Source organism: Chelonoidis abingdonii, chromosome 7 (assembly GCF_003597395.2).
Source record: "Chelonoidis abingdonii isolate Lonesome George chromosome 7, CheloAbing_2.0, whole genome shotgun sequence".
Taxonomy (NCBI): Eukaryota; Metazoa; Chordata; order Testudines; family Testudinidae; genus Chelonoidis; species Chelonoidis abingdonii.
In genome coordinates this window covers 6,562,066-6,581,994 of record NC_133775.1, presented here as the reverse complement: position 1 = coordinate 6,581,994, position 19,929 = coordinate 6,562,066, and the positions used below count along the sequence as shown (strand labels likewise).

Genomic DNA, 19,929 nt, shown 5'->3' with positions numbered 1-19,929 from the left:
CTAGATGACCTCCCTATTTGCTAAGGAATTTGCTCTGTAAACAAGACAAAAAGATGATTTTGGTTAAGATGATGCACCACACTTGAGACTGGCCAAATCACATAACCAAAGAGCAACATAGCCATTACTGTTTCAGCAAACTGTTAGCCATGCAGAAAGGTTGTTTGCTATGGGGAATACAAGTGATACTGCCAATATGTGTACAGAAAAGGATGCTGGTGGAATTACACGAACGGCACCAAGGGTTAATAGTTATGGAAGGAATGGCCAGAAATTCTTTCTGGTAGCTGGCTTTAGATTAAGATTTAGAAATGGAAAGTAGCCAGTGCGGCTCCCATTATAGCCATAGGAAAATGCCAGAACATGTTCTGTCACCCTAGCAGCAGCTGTGCATCGGCTTTGCAGAAAAAGATAAGCAAATACATGTAATAGTGGTTAATGATTATTCTTGGTGGCCAGAGGCGAGGCACATGATTTAAAACCTCTTCTGTAATAAACAACTGACGTGCTTTGCAATATTTGCCATTTATGGGTTACCTGAGGAACTCTCTTCACATAACAGTCCACAGTTTATTTCTGGGATTTTCAGACATTCCCACAGCAAAATTCAGTAAAACGTATTAGGTCAGCTACCCACCACCCAGCATCACATGGATTGGCACAGAGTGTTGTGCAGACATTAAAACAAGCACTAGACAAAACTGAATGGAATCCCCTGACACATTGCATTGCAAATTCCCTACTCTCATATAGATATACCCCACAGCCTGCCACTCAGAAGACTCCAGCTGCTTTGTTTTCAAAAGGCTAGTTATGTACTAAATTTGATTTACTTAGACCCGACCTATGGAGAGCTGTAACGAGGTGGTGTGGCTCCCCTCCTCCCCAGGGAGGGTCGAGCCCCGTCAGACACTTAAGGGGCCGGGGCCACTGAGCAGTGAGCCTGCCCCTCAGAGGGTCAGGAGGCGACCCGGAAGTATAAAAGCCAGCCCTCAGTTGGAGCCCAGCCGCCGTCGGGAGCAGACCTGCCAGAGGGTGCTCGTGACTGGGAAGCTGCTGAGGCCCAGGGCCGTGGCCCTGACTGGCCGGAGCTTCCCCGCGCCCCGCTGCGACGAGGAGCCGCCGAGAGCTTCCCCACGCCGCTGCGACGAGGAGCTGCCGGAGCTTCCCCGCGCCCGCTGCGAGAGGAGCCGCCGGAGCTTCCCCACGCCCGCTGCGACGAGGACTGCCGGAGCTTCCCGCGCCCGCTGCGATGAAGAGCTCCGGAGCTTCCCGGCCCGCTGCGACGAGAGCTGCCGGAGCTTCCCGCGCCCGCTGCGACGAGGAGCTGCCGGAGCTGCCCCGTCCTGCTACTACCCGAGGAATCCCCCTACCAGGCCTGGCCAGACTTCCCAGAGGTGCTGCCGGACCTACCGCCCAGCCCTGGCCAGGAGGAGCCCATGCTACTAGACTTCCCAGGGACTGACGCTCAGGTAGGTAGCCCAGAGGGGAGATTGGAAGTAGCCCGGGGCAGCTGACTCCAGTCAGGCTGCAAGTATATTGGAACCTATGTCAGTGTGTTGGGTCAGGACCCCACTGACCGTCAGCGGCGATAGCCCTACTGGGCCCCGGCTGGAACACAGTGGAGTGGTGGACCTGCGTTCCCCTGCCACCCGTACCCTGGTGGCAGATCCCCTCTCCCTGGCCTAAGGAGGCCATCAAGCCCTAGTGATTGATTGTTCAACCCTGAACCACAGGAGTCTGAGCTTTTGTAACTGTGTGTTGGTCCCTGCCCAACACAAGGCTGGGTCCCTTTGACTGTGCTACTGCTCGGTCCTGCCCCAAAGGACCCGAGCTGCCGGAACTATTGTAACTGTGTGTTGGTGCCCCGCCTGAACCAAGGGCTGGGCCCCCTTTAACTGTGCTACTGCTCGGTCCTGCCCCAAAGGACCCGAGCTGCCGGAACTATTGACTGCTCAACCCTGCGCCACGAGGGGCTGAGCCTCTATAACTTTGTATTCCTTGCCCCGCTCTATAGCAGAAGGCCGGAGTCCAAGCGACTGTGCAGCGGCGCTCGGCCCGGAAGACAGAGGCTCCTGCAGACGCCATGTGTCGAGGCCAGTGTGGCTCCCCTCCTCCCCAGGGAGGGTTGAGCCCCGGCCGTGCGCCCTTTACAAGAGCACTCAACAAAAGATGGCAAAGAGTGAAAAAACCTACCCCATAAACCTGCCAGGTTTTTCTGCTGAAGGCAGACAGTGTTGGTGCAAAATCCCATGGGAGGGATGAAGTAGGGGGAAAGCTGTAAAGCAGATATGGGACTAGAGACATCTCTGGTAGAGGTAAAATGGGAGATAATGAAGAGGCCCAGTGATCAACTGTTACCAGAAAGAACCTCACTACAGTTACAGAATGCAGCCCCTGACATTAGTAAGGATGGGTGTAGCTTTTGTTGGCCAGAGGAGGAGGAGAAGGCATGGGAGATGGTGGCCAAGAGAGAGAGAGGGATAGTGCTTCTTTTGGGGTCGACACAAATAGGACAAAGTTCAGGTGTCACTTTCTCTCCCTGGCAGGCGCCACTGGCCTCAGCAAAATCACCAACTTCCTCTAAGGTTAAATTTGTGATTTTTTAAAATTGTGTTTGAGGAATTTACAGGGGAGGAGTGTGGTGGATTGAAAAGTGTGTTAAAATTGTGATCTATCACTTTAAATTCTCAAAGGGGGTCCCTGGTTGTTCTTGCAGGCTATGGGGCCTGGTGGGAAGCGTGCAATCTGGGCCTGAAGCAGTCTGCCTGCAGACAGAGAGCTAGAGTAGGGTGGGGTGAGTTGTGCCTCTCCGTTTTAGGGAGCAGCCTGCTTTGTCTCTCTGTTTATTGGTTGTTTTGCATTATGGTTCTGAATTCTATGAAAATAAAGTTATATTGCAACCTGCCAACATGAGTATTTAAGTTCTTATCTAACTTCTCTGTGTGCATGCTGTGAACACAACTAGAGAAAACCCCGGGAGTCATTCCACACAAGAGCAGGAGCACAAGCCTGCAGAGCCCAAGAAGGACGAAGAGTCTGTGGAGGAATGAGTCTGGTTAGGAGCAAAGAGTTATGTTTCTCTAAGTTCATTTTATTGGACTCTTTGTTTACCCCAGAATGAGTGAGACTGAACTAGAGAAGGAGTGCCTGCAACACTACCTCCAGCCATGAGGGGGTATGCCAGCAGTGAGTCCACTCTTCTACCCTATTAAAGAGTAATCATTTGCCAAGAGTTGCCACGTAGAGGAGTCTGAGGCCAGGTCTACACTGCGACTTTAAATCGGTTTAATGGCCGATATACCGATTTAACGCTGTATCCGTTCACACGACGTCGTCATTAATATCGAGTTAAACGGCTCCTTAAATCGATTTCGGAACTCCTCCCAAACGAGAGGAGTAGCGCTAAATTCGATAGTGATAACTCGGATTAGGGTTCATGTGGACGGAAATCGACGTTATTGGCCTCCGGGCGGCATCCCAGAGTGCAGCACTGACCGCTCTGGACAGCAATCTGAACTCGGATGCAGCGGGCAGGTAAACAGGAAAAGCCCCGCGAACTTTTGAATTACATTTCCTGCTTGCCCAGCGTGGAGCTCTGATCAGCACGGCTGGCGATGCAGTTTGAAATCGAAAAAGAGCTCCAGCATAGACCGTACGGGAGATACTAGGTCTGATCGCTGTATGGGGAGACAAATCTGTTGTATCCAGCTCCGTTACAGAACACGAAATGCCAAAGCGTTTGAATAAAAAACTCCAGGATACACAGCGCTGTGTGACAAGCGTAACGGGAAGCCAGAGACTCAAATGGACGCTCATGAAGGGAGGGAGGGGGTACTGAGGACTCCAGCTATCCCACAGTCCACAGCAGTCTCTGAAAATTATTTGCATTCTTGGCTGAGCTCCCAATGTCTGTAGGTTCAAACACAGTGTCTGGCGTGGTTCAGGGAACAGCTCCTCAGTTTATTTCCCCCCACCACCACGTGAAAAAAAAAAGGGAAAGATTGCTGTGCTATGGCGTTTGCTCAATGCACTCCGCGAAAAAGGCGCCAAAGGGTTGTCTGCTGCCTTCACAAAGGGAGGGGTGAGGCTGTACCCAGCACCACCCGGGGCAGTGTTTTCTGCCCCATCAGGCACTGTGCTCTCAACACGGAAGTGGGAACTATGGGATAGCTGAGGAACAGCTACCCACAGTGCACCGCTCCTGAAATCGATGGTAGCTTTGGACCATGGACGCAAACAATCGATTTCGGGATCCCACTGTGGACGCACTAAACCGATTTTATTAGATCTGTTTTGTAATATCGGTTTAAGCTAATTCGAAATAATCGTGCAGTGTAGACGTACCCTGAGATACATAGGTTCCCTCTGTACCTAGCAAGGGAAATAAAAGCTTTAAGGTCACAATGAAGTTCCTTTTTGCAGAAGTTGGCTTTAAATGGTGACCACTGGATCAAATTTTCAAATCTCATCTGGTAACATAGGCCTAAATCTCCCGCTGGTATCAATGAACTAAACTCCGATGAAATCAGTGGAGCGAGGTTGATTTACACTGCCTGAAGATCTGATTCGTATTTTTCTGTCCCTCTGTCACTAAAGTAACCAGAAAGTGTTTGGGAATACAGTTTTAATGGAGGACATCATATGGCTCAGAATAAATATATATATATATGTCTTTAACTGGACCAACAAGCAACCTTTCAGGCTCAAAGGGACTGGAGATCTTTTTTCCCCAAAGTTGGGATTTTTAATGCATTTGATAATCAAATAACTTACAAATCTCTTATGTATTTTGCCCTCATTTCACAATGTCAATGCCAGTCTATTTTCTTCAAGTGCACATGTATCCCATTCTTGGACCGTAAGACCACCTGAGGTATTTTCCTGGGAATCTTCGCTGGATTGGGTGAAAACTCAAAGCGTAGCAGGGACAAAGCAATGGCCACTTTCATCTCGATCATGGCAAACTGCTGCCCAATACAGTTCCTGAGAAGAGAGAGATGGAACCAGTGAGAATCACCGAACCTGAGTATCCTGATGCTTGCTCCAAAGTCACTGGAAGTCAATGGGAAGCTTTCCATTGACTTCAAGTGCTCTTGAATCAGGCGTATTAAGATTCTTTCATATCCCATTAATCCAACAAAAAGAAAGTGCTTTAAAAGATTTAGTTTATTTTTCACTCTTTGCCAATATATTGTTAGGCTAATTGTTGCTCAACAATTCCTTATCCTCCATGTGGTTCATGCTGAAAGGAATCAAACTGGTTTAAGCTATCCAACTCATTAATTTATATTTTAGGATCAGTCCAAAACTTCCATAGACTCCAGCATGGTTGTTCATTGAATATATAGAATTCTACAGCTACAAGGAAGAAACAACACAGAACTGTTAGCATGAACAGAAGATTAGATCAGGTTTTACTACCTCCTTTGTGGAGCCCTAAGACCAGAAGATGGTACTGCCATTTATATGTAGGTGATGTCAATATATATGGCTTGACTATAAAGTAACCTAGAGAATTGTTACCATCGCATATTAGTTGACCAATATGTTGTCAATGCTGGTGTAAATTGACATCACTCTATTGACTAAAAAGGAGAAATGCTGACTTACACCAATGGAGGATGTAGCTTCTGGACTGCATTGTTTGGCCACTAATGCAGCCCTTCAAGCACTGTAATTCTGAAAAGAGGGACTGAAGAACAGGAAAATGCCCTTCGTCACTCAAGAAATGCACCAATATCTAGGCACCTGCTGGCATGGCTGATTGGTAATGTAACGGGGATGGGCAAACTCAGGTGCACCACCTTATTGGTTAGGGTAGTCATTTTGCAAAACCAAGGACAGTTCAGCTACAGCACCCTGCAGAGCAGGACCATTGTTTTTCATAAGAACATAAGAACGAACATACTGGGTTAAACCAATGGTCCATCTAGGCCAATATCCTGTCTTCCAACAATGGCCAATGCCAGGTGTTTCAGAGGGAATGAACAGAACAAGTGATGATCAAGTGACCCATCCCCTGTTGCCCATTCCTAGCTTCTGGCAAACAGAAATTAAGGAGATGATCCCTGCCCATCCTGTCTAATAGCTATTGATGGACCTATCCTTCATGAACTTATCTAGTTCTTTTTTTAACCTTTTTAGAGTCTGCGCCTTCACAACATCCTCTGGCAGAGTTCCACAGGTTGACTGCATTGTGTGAAGAAATACTTCCTTTTTTGTTTGTTTTAAATCTGCTGCCTATTAATTTCATGTGGTGACCCCTAGTTCTTGTGTCATGAGAAGGAGTAAATACCATTTCCTTATTTACTTTCTCCACACCAGTCATGATTTTATAGACCTCTATCATATCCCCCTTTAGTCATCTCTTTTCCAAGCTGAAAAGTCCCAGTCTTATTAATCTCTCCTCATATAGAACCTGTTCTATACCCCTAATCATTTTTGTTGCCCTTTTCTGTACCTTTTCCAATTCCAATATATCTTTTTTTGCAATGGGGCAACCAGATCTGCATGCAGTATTCAAGATGTGGACGTATCATGGATTTATATAGAAGCAATATGATATTTTCTGTCTTATCTATCCCTTTCCTAATGATTCACAATATTCTGTTCGCTTTTTTGACTGCCGCTGCACACTGAGCAGATGTTTTCAGAGAACTATCCATAGTGACTCCAAGATCTCTTTCTTGAGTGGTAACAGCTGATTTAGATCCAATCATTTTATATGTATATAAAGAAGCTGAGGGCGGTAAGATAAATGTTTCTGACCTTTCTCCAATTTTATTATTCTATGACTCTTTAATATTTGCATATATTCACTTTTTAAATTTTGTAAAAAAACAAGCTGTATTCAATTATTATTACAGTGATACAACAAATAAAAATGGACAACTATCCAAGATTCTAGGCACCTCTGACATAGGACCAATGAGATTGCCCCCAGAACACTTGACTTCCCTCTCCCCCACACTAGTGGTTTCTCTCAAAGAGAAAGACATACCTACACACCTCACAGGAGCCCACATAAATACATGTGTCTTGCGGTATGCTCTGAAGATCAGTAGACTTGAGCTTTCTTGGACCAGGGTTTCAAGTCTGTCCCAGAGCTCAGGAACCCTCATAGAGAAGGGGTTCCCACCAGCCCACCCTCGTTTAAATCGAGGGGAGCCCATTTGAGCACCTCTGCCAATCTCAACTGAGGCTGTATGACATGGGAAGAGATCACAGGGATCTTGAGCAAAAACTCTTCCACCGTGGAATGCAGTGCATTGAGAAAAACACAAGAAAATAACAGGGAAAGAAATAGAAAACTCTTCCCTTCCCTAATAAATGGGTCCAATACTGAGCTCTTTGCCTTTCTTATTTACCACTCCCATTAATTTCCATCACAGTTTATCTGTGCAAGAACAGAATAAAGGACTCAGAATGGATCAGCAAGGAGAGCTGCCTCTTGGAGCTCAGAAAGAGAAGGATAAGGTGAGAAGTGCCAAAAGCCAAGCTGAGCTCGACCTCGCAAAGGAAATAAAAACCAATGGTAAAACCTACTTTAGCCAGGTAAATAAAAAAGAAAACAAGGAAAGATGAACTGGGGACCGCTACGCACTAAGGATGGGGTGGAGATTAAAGAGATAATCTAAGTATGGTCAAACACAGAAATGAACATATAATCTCTGTTTTTAGTAAGGGTAATAAGGTACTTGGGTCCAGTGGCAGGGTGGCTAATGGGAACAAGGATATGAAGTAGAAATTACCACATTCAGTGTGGAAGCCAAACTCAAACAGTTTAATGAGATCAAACTGGGGGCCTGGATAATCTCCACCCAAGAATATTAAAAAAAAATCGCACACACAATTGCAAGCCCAATAGCAAGGATTTTTAGTGAATCCATAAATTCGGGAGTGATACCCTGTGACTGGATAATTGTATATATAGTATCTATACTCAAGAGGGGCTGGTGGGGGAGTGATTCAGGAAACGACAGGCCCATTAGTTTGACCTCAATTATATGCAAGATCTTAGAACAAATTCTGAAGAGAAAGTAATTAAAGACATCGAGATAAATGGTATTTGGGATAAAATACAACATGGTTTTAAAAAACATAGATTGTGTCAGATTAACCTGATCTCTTTCTTTGGGAAAATAACTGATTTTGTAGACAAAGAAAATGCAGTAGATCTAATCTGCCTGCTTTCAGTAAAGCATATGATACAGTTCCACATGGGAAATTATTAGTAAAATTGGAGAAGATGGGAATTAATACGAGAACTGAAAGGTGGATAGGGACTGATTAAAGGAGAGACTGAAATGGATCATACTGAAAGGTGAACTGTGAGGCTGGAGCGAGGTTACTAGTGGAGTTCCTCGAGGATAAATCTTGGGACCAATCTTCATTAACATTTTCATTAATGACCTTTGCACAAAAAGTGAAAGTGTGCTAATAAAATTTGCCAATGACACAAAGGTGGGAGGTATTGCCAATATGGAGGAAGACCAAAATATCATACAAGAAGATTTGGATGACCTTGAATATTGCATTAATAGACATGGGATGAAATAAAATAGGGCAAAGTGCATGGTCAAGCATTTAGAGACTACCAACAAGATTTTTTGCTATAAGCTGCACATTTACCAGTTGAAAGCAGCAGATGAAGAGAACGATCTGAACATATTGGTTGATCATGGGATGATTATAAGCCACCAATATGATGTGGCTGTGAAAAAAGCTAATGCAATCCTAGGGTGCATTTAGCAAGATGTTTTCAATAGAGATAGGGAAGTGTTAATACCATTATACAAGGCACTAATGAGACCTCATCTGGAATACTGTGTGCAATTCTTGTATCCCGTGTTTAAGAAAGATTAATTCAAACTGGAACAGATACAGAGCGGGGCTACTAAATTGATGAGAGGAATGGAGAACTTACAAGAGTAGACTTAAGGAGCTTGGCTTATTTAGCCTAACAAAAGGAGGGCTGAGGGGAGATATTGCTCTGTATAAATACATCAGAGGGACAAACATCATTGAGGGAGGGGAGTTAAGGTAAGGGCCAATACTGACACAAAAATGGATATAAACTGGCCATTATATATATTATTTATATATTATATATATTATTAACAAGTTTAGGCTTGAATTTAGATGGAAGGTGTCTAACCATCAGAGAGATGAAGTTCTGGAACAGCCTTCCATGGGAAGTTGTGGGGGCAAGAAACCTAATTTGTTTAAAGACTGAGCTTGATAAGTTTGTGGAGGGAATGATATGATGAGATTGCTTACAATGCATATGGCCAAACCACAACTGCTATTAACAAATATCTCCAATGGCTGGAGAAGGGACACAAAATGAGGAGGGCTCTGAGTTACTGCAGATAATTCTTTCCCAGGCGTCTGGCTGGTTGGTCTCATCTATGTACCCAGGGTCTAACTGATCCCCATATTTGGGGTCGGGGAAGGTATTTTCTCCCAGGTCAGATCAGTGAAGACCCTCAGAGGGTTTCACATTCCCTTGCATCATGGGGAATGGGCCACTTGCTGGCTTGAATTAGAGTAAAGGGTGGAGTATCTGTAACTTAAGACTTTAAATCAAGATTTAAGGACTTCAGTAACTCAGCTAGAGGTTTGGGGTTTACTGCAGGAGAGGGTGGGTGAGGTTCTGTGCCTGCAATGTGCAGGAGGCCAGACTAGATGATCCTGAAGGTCCCTTCTGGCCTTGAAGTCTGTGAGTCTATGAGGACTGGGTCCAATCAATGCACTTCTAAATGATTATTTTAATGTTTCTTGCATGCTGCCGGAAGGAGCAGCTGGCCTCATGTTTGGCATTTTCTATACGCTTGTTTTCCCCCTCTCTCTCGACCCCACATCCCAGTTATTTCTTTTAAAACATAAACATGTACCTAACAGCTCTCAATTCACCTTCTCACTTGAAGGAAAACTCTGATGTAATCCTGCTGCCTTTCAAATACTGCTAAGTGCCATAGGCTGGAGAAGAAAATGTGGCATGTCTCTTTAAATTGAAGCCAATGGAGAAATTATAGTGGTCAACCCCACCCATGTCCCATCCCACCCACCCACCCCCTTTCCCCCTCTCACAGCCAGCAAATCTCTACAGGCAGCTGGGCTGATTTGAAAAGAAGCTGCCCCACTGGACAGCGCTGCCCATCCCCATCTCCTTATTTCCCCACCCTCTGTATGTCACAGGTATCTGGGCTTTCCTTTCTGGGTGGGTGATGAGCTCACAGCCAGACATCCTTGGGAGTTGGTGATTGTGACTATGTGCACACGGCTGAATCTGATCCTTGGCAAATAAGGGGTTAAGCTCAGCTCAGCAGCCCCCTGTCTCTCCACAGGTGCTTAGGGACAGGGTTATAAATTGTTGCTTGGGACATAGAGAGGAGAGAGAATGTTTTTGGCAGGAACAGGTTTCATAAGCAGGGTCACAGGACTGGATTGATTCTCGAGCTGGGGAGCTCACTATTTCCTTTTTTCACTTAAATTACCTTAATTTTCCCTTTTGCTATAAATATTATGCCTTGAGGAAGACCTTGCCGACTGCAATTGTATCTCCCCTGCCCCACCCCCAGCCATTCTTCCTGCTTATCTTAACCTCATGAAAAAGACCGATATGACCAATCAGAATGTGCTCTTGAATAATTAGAGCCTGATTCACCACTCCATGACTCCTACTTAGTGCTGGTGAAATGCCCTTGATTTCAACAGACTGATGTTGGAATAAAACAGCAGTAGCACAATGACAAATGATGCCTCTGGTATCCTAAATCAGATTGTAACGAATAGGTAAGATCATGTTCCATGTCTGGCTGTATAATCCCTGATATTCTCAGCAGAGCCAGGAAAGGCAGCATAACCGTGTAATAATGTGTAAATGATATGGAAAAGCACAGTAGGTTTTCCTTAGTTGGATTTCCTCTTATTGTGTTGGGAAGGTGGAGTCACTTATCTCCTGCTGGAGGTGTCTTTCAGAAGCTGAATTAGGAAAGAATCAAATAGCTTTACTTAGAGTTTGTTTACCGAGCTTCAAATGACAAAACCCCTTTGCCCCAGCTATGTCTGTAATTTTAAAGTGTATGGTTTAATATTATGTCAGGTGTGAGAAGAAAACACTCTAACTTGTGTTAGTCAGTGTCTGGGTGAGGCAGATTTTGTGGCTTTTTTGTAACTAAGATTATTTACAGAATGATTAAGTCAAGGGAACTCAATGGCGCTCATTGACTGATTTACGCCGGCTCGGGGATCTGGCCCATGAACTTCTACGGAGCCCACCATGGGAGAAATCTCTGTGCAGCCATAAAACTGTCCTAGTGTCCCCTGTGCCACACTCCCAGCAATCCCCAGGTGTAGCGGGTGGCTCTTCAGAAAGGAGGTATGATATTTGGGTCTGCGGATATACCCTAATTGTAAGCCCAGCTGTGACAAGTGAGTGAAAATCCATCAACTGTCACAATAATCTATAACAACCAATGTCGAAGGGGAAAGGTGCAAAGGAGAAACTAACTGAATTAGTCCAAACAAAAAGACCTCCTGATCTAACTCAGGGAATGTGTTTAGACCATGTCTGGAAAACAAGAGAAGTGCGAGACTGGAAATCAAAGGACCAAAACTGGTGTGTTGGAAATTAGGCCTAACTGGTGAATGCAGGAATGAGGACAAAATATTCTGCTCAAAACTCCCTTTTCTTTTAAAGAAAAAGAATCTGTCTAAGAGCTGCTGCTTGGGGACAGGTAAACCAAAAGGAGCGAGCTTTGCCATCAGGGCAGCCACCACCACCACCTCCTGGGACCCTGGGAACTACTTGTTGGCCTTTGTCATCCTCATCCTGAGCAGACTGAGACTCAGATGACATCGCCAGCTCCACTGGCTCAGGCTAGATCCCAACCACCACCAGGGATGTGAGATTTTGTCCTTCCCTGCCTTCTCTTTCCTTTTCTTTTTCCTCCTATCTAATAAGAGTGGCTTAGCTGGCTGAGACTGTCTATTTTGCTGTGCTGCTGTAAGCCTGTGATCACAGAGGCAGTTGAAAAGCAAAGCTCTAAACAGTCCACGGCTGGTAAAGGTTTGCCTGGTCTTGGAGCGGCTAATAAAAATGTGTGCCACGCTTGTTTCTCCAGCACTCAGGTTGCAAGTAGAAGCCAACACCAGAGACAGAAGCTGCATTTCCTATTCTTGCCGTTCTTTTCTCCCCTCTTGTGTGGATTTATCTTGTTCTGTCATTTAGGAAATGGGATTGGGTTTTAACAACAACAGCACCAACCCACCTCAACTAACTTTTTCTCTTTCTCCCAAAAAGGATAGTTATTACCATCATTAATACCAGCGAAGAGACTGTAAAATAGGAGGGTTTTTCTTCTAAAAACTTGCTCCAGCTAAAGGCAAAGGGATCGAGGCATGCTGTTAAAATGAAAGCCTTACTTAATACATGACCTTTCAAATGCTTACATTGTTTTTCCTTCTTTTGTGTATCTTTAGTAGAAGATTGAAAAGATTTTTTCAGTGGAGCTACACAGACTTACACAAGCTGGGAATCTGACCCATTCACTTCTTTGGAGCCCTTGTGGGGAGAAAACTTTGTGGGGTCATAAAGCTTTCATAGTGACCCCTGTGCCAGTCCACTTCCTGGTCCCCAGTGTAGGGGGCGTGTCTTGGGAAAGGAGTTATCTCTGCCCTGAAATGCCAATCGCTGTCTGTTGGAATGGCCCCATGACATCCAAGATAATCTAAAGCAGCTCTGAGGCTGCTCTGTATTACTCCAGGGATCAAAACAGGAGCTGGCAGCCTCAGAAGAAGGGGCTGGAGGTTTTCAATCCCTTCTGTGGCCTGATCAACACTGTGTGTGGGGGGAGGGATTGATCTAAGATTCGCAACTTCAGCTACAAGAATAGCATAGCTGAAGTCGATGTATCTTAGATCGACTTAGATTGACTTACTTCACGTCCTCGCAGTGCAGGATCGACGGCCGCCGCTCCCCCGTTGACTCCACTTCCGCCTCTTGCAGTGGTGGAGCTCTGGAGTCAATGGGCAGCGCATTCGGGGATGAATTTATCACATCTAGATGAGACATGATAAATCGATCCCCAATGGATCGACCACTACCCGCTGATCCGATGGGTAGTGTAGATGTACCCTCTTTTGTCTCCCATTCTTGGATTCACTTTACATTGTTCTCTGTACATGGAACAATCTCCTATTTCCTGTCTACCTAGTGCACTCTCTCCCCTTTCAAATGCCTCCTTAAAACCCACTTCCCCAGGAATCCACTCTGCCATGTCTTCCTGTCCGATGCTCTCTATGCCACGTCCCCTTCTATTGCCTTAAAGTATCTTCTCTCCCTTTTCCCTATCTGCCGTAGAGCCTCATCCTGCTCCTGTTGGAGTCGGTAGCAAAACTCCCATCTGGATCCAGGCCTGAGCTCTTGGCAGCACTGACTCCAGGTTTATAAAGCGCTGCATAGGTTTCTGGCACTAACTAGACACGAATACTAATGCTATACCCCACCTTGCTCCAGCTGAAAAAGGCACGAAAGCATGAGAGTGTCTCTGGGAGGAGTTCTCTGGCGAAAACCTCATGGGATCAAATACCTGTAATGAGAGTGTTTGATAACTCAGAAGAGATAACATCACTGTAGCACTCCTGTTTAGATGGGTGGCTGATTTCTCATATTCCTGTTGCTTGCTGAATGATAACCTCACTGCGTTGCATAAGTGAGATTATAGAATTGTAAATGAGATGTGTCTCCAACCAGAGGGCCATAACAGAGCCAAGTGTGGCAGGGAGCTTTATTACATCCTTTGAATAGGCGGTACCATGATACATTGGATAAGGATAAGGATGCAGCCCTGGCAGTCAGGCAACCTGGATTCAATGTCCTGAAAAGCTGTGTGACCATTGGCTAGTCATTTCCCCTTTCTTTTTTGCCCCCTTTCATCTTTTCTTTGTCTGAACTATTTAGGCTGTAATCTCTATGGGGCAAGGGCCAAGATCTTGCTCTGTGTTTGTACAGCACCTAACACAACGGGGACCTGATCCAGGACTGGGGTCCCCCGGTCACTACCCCAGTACAGTAGTTGCAGGAAACAGGTTATTATTATAAAGACAGAAAAGTACCATACCTCAGGATCTTTCCATAAGCTGGGGTCCCTGTGTATAAGATAGATGTTTATTCCAACCAAAGTGCCTGCAAAGCAACAGAAGAGATAAAAAGCTCAAGAAAAAGACAAGTCATTGACATAGCTTCTCTGCTTAAGCTATGTTCTGTGAGAGGCTAAGCGTTCTTACAGCCACAGTAGCTAGCATTTTTATCACCCCCATTGTCAGGCCACCTATCCCAGTGCAGTTGCTCAGTGGGAAGGTATTACAGGTCTGCCCCTGAACTTCGGTGAGAAGAGCAATAATAATAGCTAATTCTTCCCTAGTTGGGTTCTGTGCCATGAAACCAGCTGGACCTCCACAGCTCAGCCTCACTCTATGGCTGTGGATCTCAACTGGAATCACGTGGGCAACGTATCAGCCATGCTCCAGCCAGTGTCCAGACTGCAGAGTCTACACATCCCTTGGGACTATTGAGGACAACACCAGGGAGGCCCTGCACCCCTGTTACATCTCCCCATCTCCACAGAAGGGGAAGTGAGAAGGTGGGTGGGACTCCATAGCTAAGAATCAACTGCAGAAGCTCCATGTTGCATCAGTCATTGGGGGTGGACAGATCTGCTGGCACAGAGATTTCCCCCTGGGGCAGTTGGGAACTAGGAAGACTGGACTACACCATTATTACCATGATCATCTCCAACTCTGTTTAGCACCAGAGGAACATTTTTGTCCTCCTCATTCCCTGTACAGCTCTAGGAGGACGATTTCAGCCCCACAACTGCAGTACTCTATGCATGGAGGAAAGAAAGGGGAAGGATATGTGGAAGTCAGCAGCATGAGAAGTTCATGGACATATTCTCCTTTCACCTTCCCAACAGGTCCCAACCGCAGTGTTACAGGGAGGGAGAGGAGAGGGGAAGCCTAGAAAGTCTTGCAATGAACGTGGTGAGATCACCATGACTGGGGAAGGCATTCAAGGCTAAGACTAGTCCTTAGATCCATCTACTAGGGATAATAGGCTCAGATGCAGCGATAATGAAGGCAGATGGACTATGTGACCCAACAGAGGCCACTTGGAAACCAAATAACTTCAGGATTCTACATCGCCCATTTAGTAAGCCCAGACTTGGTGAGACTTAATGGAGGGCTGTGGAAGCAATTTGTAGCTCTCAACAACCAGCAAGACAGGGTGCAGACTCCAGAAAGGGGAAATGGACTAAACCAACCTTCTGGTAAATAACGCCCGTCATGGAACGTGATGGGTTTGCTAAGCTGGCGGGCCACAAAGGGCACTGGAGGGAAAATGCGTATACTCTCCTTGATGCACATTGTGGTGTAAGGCATCTTACCCAGGTCATCCCTGCAAGCAAGAGAAATTGAGTGACACCCTCCTTCTCGATGCAATAATACAGGCAGGCAATATCCGTGCTGAGAATCTACAGGTTGCATAAAAAACCTGTGCCCAGTGTCCAGGGTGAGCTGCTGACTGTATTGTTCTGCCTAAAATGATCATTTTCATTAGACCTGTTTAGCTGGCTTTTACACTGACAACTTCTCTCCTTTTATTCTATTTTTTAAGGCTGTAAAATACAGTTTAATTTTCCCTCCCCGCCCCCCATGATGAAAATCAGCAGAAAGTGAGTCTGGTGATTCGGGGGGGATAGGATTAGAGGATTTATGGCACCCATGCTTGACTACCCTGTGTTCTCACTGAACAGTAGGTGGGTGGTCAAGCCAACCTGCAGCAAAGTGATGTTTATACCTTCAGCTGTGCCTGCTAGCTCAGGCTCAGAGTATCCTCAAGCCTAGGTTAGAGGTTTTGCAGTGTGAACCAGAGGGAGGGTAGGATAACACCCAGTCTGTAGCCCGGGATAACTCTGCAATGAAGACTTACCCTAGTCGTAATGATGTATATAACTGGCATGGCCAAACCATGGTTCGCGAGCCACATGCGGCTCATGGAGCCCTACCCTCCATTCTCCATCTACCAGGCTGTGGATGTCTTGCAGCTCTTGAATGGCTGAAGATTATGGTGTGTGTCTCGAAAGCTCAGTCAGTTTGGCCACTTCGGTTTATAAGAATGGCAGTTGCTTGTCTAATGGCACTATGGGGACCTCGGTGGCTTTGCTTAATGAAGTCTTTCTGAACTATTCCTTCTCTTTCAATTTGTGGCCATGGAGTCATACCCCTGAGCTTGTTTTGTTTGTTAGTTTTGCCTAGTTCTGTAACTCTTCTGCTTTTCCAATGAGTCCAGTGTGTCCAATCCGTGGAAGGGCAGGGGGCGGGGTTGGGGGTTCTGCTCCTTTTCCTTCTGGAAAGGGCAGCGGGGAAAGGAGCAGAACCTCCAGCCCTCTCCTCCTCCTCCTGCTGCTGCTGTGTCTTTCCAGTACTCCGTACTGGCTATAAATAGCAGGGGCGGCTCTAGGTATTTTGCTGCCCCAAGCACGGCAGGCAGGCTGCCTTCAGCGGCTTGCTTGCAGGAGGTCCCCGGTCCCGTGGATTCGGCGGCGCGCCTGCGGGAGGTCCGCCGAAACCGCGGGACCAGCAGACCCTCCACAGGCATGCCGCTGAAGACAACCTGCCTGCTGCCCTTGTGGCGACTGACAGAGCGCCCCTGCATGGCTTGCCGCCCCAGGCACACACTTGGCGTGCTGGTGCCTGGAGCTGCCCCTGTAAATAGCTTGTTGGTACGGCGTACCGGAGGGTACCGGCCTGCGTGCACTGCTGGCTTAGTCACAAGTGTTTGCAGGATTGGGCAAACAGTTTCCTCCTGAAAAATAAAGCAATTGACCTACATTTATAATCCAGGCCTGTCTGCATGCTCTCTACCTGCCTTCCTTGGCACACCTCCCCAGTTTCTGAAAGGACAGAGGTTTTGGGTGGGAAAGGCTGCATGGCTACACAGCCAATAAAAGCTGTCATTCATTTTTATGATTATTTATGCAACTCCCAACTCTCAGCCCTGAACCTCCTCCTGGAGCCATCATCCCATACTCCCTCCTGCACCCCTTACCTCCTCCTGCACCCCAACCCCCTGCCCCAGCCGTGATCCCCTCCCAGAGCCAGCACTCCATACCCCCTCCTGCACCCCGAACTCCCTCCTGCACCCCATGCCGCTCCTGTACTCCAAACCCTGCCCCAGTTCTGACCCAGCACCCTGTACACCCTCTCACATGCCGAACCCCTCAGCCCCAGCCCCAGGACCTCCCAGAGGATTCAGGGGACCTGGGGCAAAGCAATTTCAGGGGCCCCTTCCATAAAAAAAAGTTGCAATACTATAGAATACTATATTCTTATGGGGGCCCCTGCAGGGCCTGAGGCAAATTGCCCCACTTGCCCCCCCGCGGGCAGCCCTGCCCAGCCCAGAACCCGCATGCCCTCCTGAACTCCAATCCCCTGGCACAGTCTGGTGAAAGTGAGTGAGGGTGGGAAGAGCAACGGAGAGTGGGAGAATGGGTGGAGTGAGCGAGGCGGGGCTTCAGGGAAGGGGCGGGGTAGATCCTGGGTTGCACTTAAATTCAGAGAGTGATCTTGTGTGTAAAAAGGTTGGAGAACATTGCCCTAAAGAGTGTACAAAGCTGTATAGATAAGCATTTGAGGTGAGTAAAGAAACCACAGTGAAAAATGACCCAACATATTCAGCCTCCTTTTTTTCTGCTCATGGCAGGGCCGGCTTTACGCTGATTCCACCAATTCCCCGGAATCAGGGCCCACGCTGAAGAGAGCCCTGTGCCGAAGGTGGCCCTGCTGCGGGGGTCTTCGGCGGCATTTCGACGGTGGGGGGATCTTCAGTACTGCAGAAGACGTGGAGTGGACCCCCCAAGTGCTGAAGTGCCACCGAAGACCCCTGGACCGCTGCCGAGTATTCCAATCAGGCCCCATGGGTCATAAAGCCAGCCCTGGCTCATGGAATATTATGTTTTCACTCTGTGGGTTGTGACTGATTGCAAACAGTTTGCTGAAAGGTTCTGGCACTTTCTATTAGAAATGTAAGTCATGTGGCTTAGTTGTGATTAGTCAGATAGGTTATACAGTACAGAGTTGCCTGGTTGAATGAGGGCACGAGCATTACCAACAGGAACCTTTGTCTAGGTGCATTTAAATTTGGTTCCTACAAATATTCATCCACATGGATTTGAAATTTGCTTCCCACAAAAATCTATGCCAATAATACCTAATCGCTTGAACATTTTCAGGGAGCCAAAGGGACAGAATGCAAGGACTCGGGGACTCATTTAACCATTTGAATATTCACAGAACATGATTGAAATCTACTCTCAGCTCAGTCCAAGTGGTTTAATCAGAGAGTGACCCTAATTAAAACAGCATTGCAAAGTCCAGCTTGCCTTTGACCACTACAGTTTTTGATGGACACGTAAAATATTGTTTAATTTTCTCATTATCGTCCAAGGTTCTCATACATATTACAGTGACAAGGGCTACTTAATTATCTAGATTAGAGGGCTGGATGGCAGGAGATATAATTTTGCACTCACGCTGGTAGATTTTTATGACAACTTTTCAACACAGATTTCCAGGGGTAGCATCCGGTTATTTTTAATGGATCTGAAAGTCACATATGTCGCTATTAACTTGCTTGTTTATGTCAGTCTCATCAGTGATGTCAGGAACAGCTGTGGGATTAGCATTTGTTAACTGAATGCCCCTTAAGAGTAAGACAATGGAGAACAAGAAAGTGAAACTTTTTTAAAACTGTGGGGCCCACAAAGTTAGTATCTATTTATGTTTAATGTGGGGAGTTGGATTTCTAAATATGTAAGTAAGACAGAGTTAGCTGAACCTTCAGCTATTTGACAGTCTCCATTTACACACAAAACATGAAATGTTCTTGCAGGCATCCATGTTAAAGACAATGAAAATCCTGTTCAAAACACTGATCCAAAGACCACTGGAGTCATTGTAAGACTCCTTCTGACTACCACTGGGCTTTGGATCAACTAAATATCAGGGCAATATACCACACTGCCTGATGCCCTGAGTTTCAGGGACTTCTTGGTTTCCAACGCTCAAGAATATCTTAATTCACCAGACATCATCTTGAGAGGAAATAATATGAAATAAGATGTGAGCGCTCACCACTGAATGGTCTCCTGGTCGCCCAGAAGCTCCCGTATCTCTTCTCTGCATTTCTGCTGGTGCTCTGGGTACATGGCTAGGCAGTATAAGGTCCAAGAGATCCCGCTGGCTGTGGTATCATGACCCCCAAACATGAAAGTGTCCACCTCAGCACGTATGTCTTCATCGGATAATCCATCTCCCTTTTCATCCTAATTAGACAGGGATATTGGTCAAGGGAATGCATGAGCCCAGAGATATATTGCTGCTGCTGCACCACACTGCACCTAATGCTGTCCTTGACAAACATTAAGCAGACATACCATTACCACTACCAGTGGTGATGGCAAATGCAGAGTAACAGTAGGGAAGGAGGATTAAAAATGGTCTCTTCTCTCTTTCTTTCTACCCTTGAGCTCCAGAAATCTCTCTGTTTTCTGAGATCTCTCCCCCATTGGGCATGCAATGTGTTTCACTCCGAAACTAGTGCACAGATTGGGGTGGCCAGTAGAGCTGGTCTGATTTTTTTCCCCCATGGAAATTGTCCATTTGTTTTCATCAAAAAAAATTGTGGGAAATTAGGAGTTTTCATCAAACTCTAAACTGAAAGATTTTGGCTGAGAATTGGCATTGTAGTATCTCATGGGAGTTGTAACTGGCTCCCTTTGTCCCCATTCTCCGCTGTGGGACAGGCAGGGCCGGGTCCAGGCACCAGTTCAGCAAGCAGGTGCTTGGGGTGGCCAAGGG

General features: G+C 46.4%; 1 protein-coding gene across 1 annotated transcript in view; it reads right to left on the bottom strand.

Annotated features, from left to right (window-relative positions):
* Positions 1–4,811: 4,811 nt before the first annotated feature.
* The window catches only part of LOC116839238 (cytochrome P450 4B1-like), a 46,080-nt gene continuing 30,962 nt past the window's right edge, over positions 4,812–19,929 (bottom strand). The window contains exons 8-12 of the mRNA XM_032805033.1: positions 19,204–19,394; positions 15,333–15,466; positions 14,130–14,194; positions 13,516–13,598; positions 4,812–4,986 (exon numbers count right to left, since the gene is read on the bottom strand). Of these exons, the coding sequence (XP_032660924.1) occupies positions 4,812–4,986; positions 13,516–13,598; positions 14,130–14,194; positions 15,333–15,466; positions 19,204–19,394 (648 nt within the window). The remainder of the gene's footprint in view (positions 4,987–13,515; positions 13,599–14,129; positions 14,195–15,332; positions 15,467–19,203; positions 19,395–19,929) is intronic.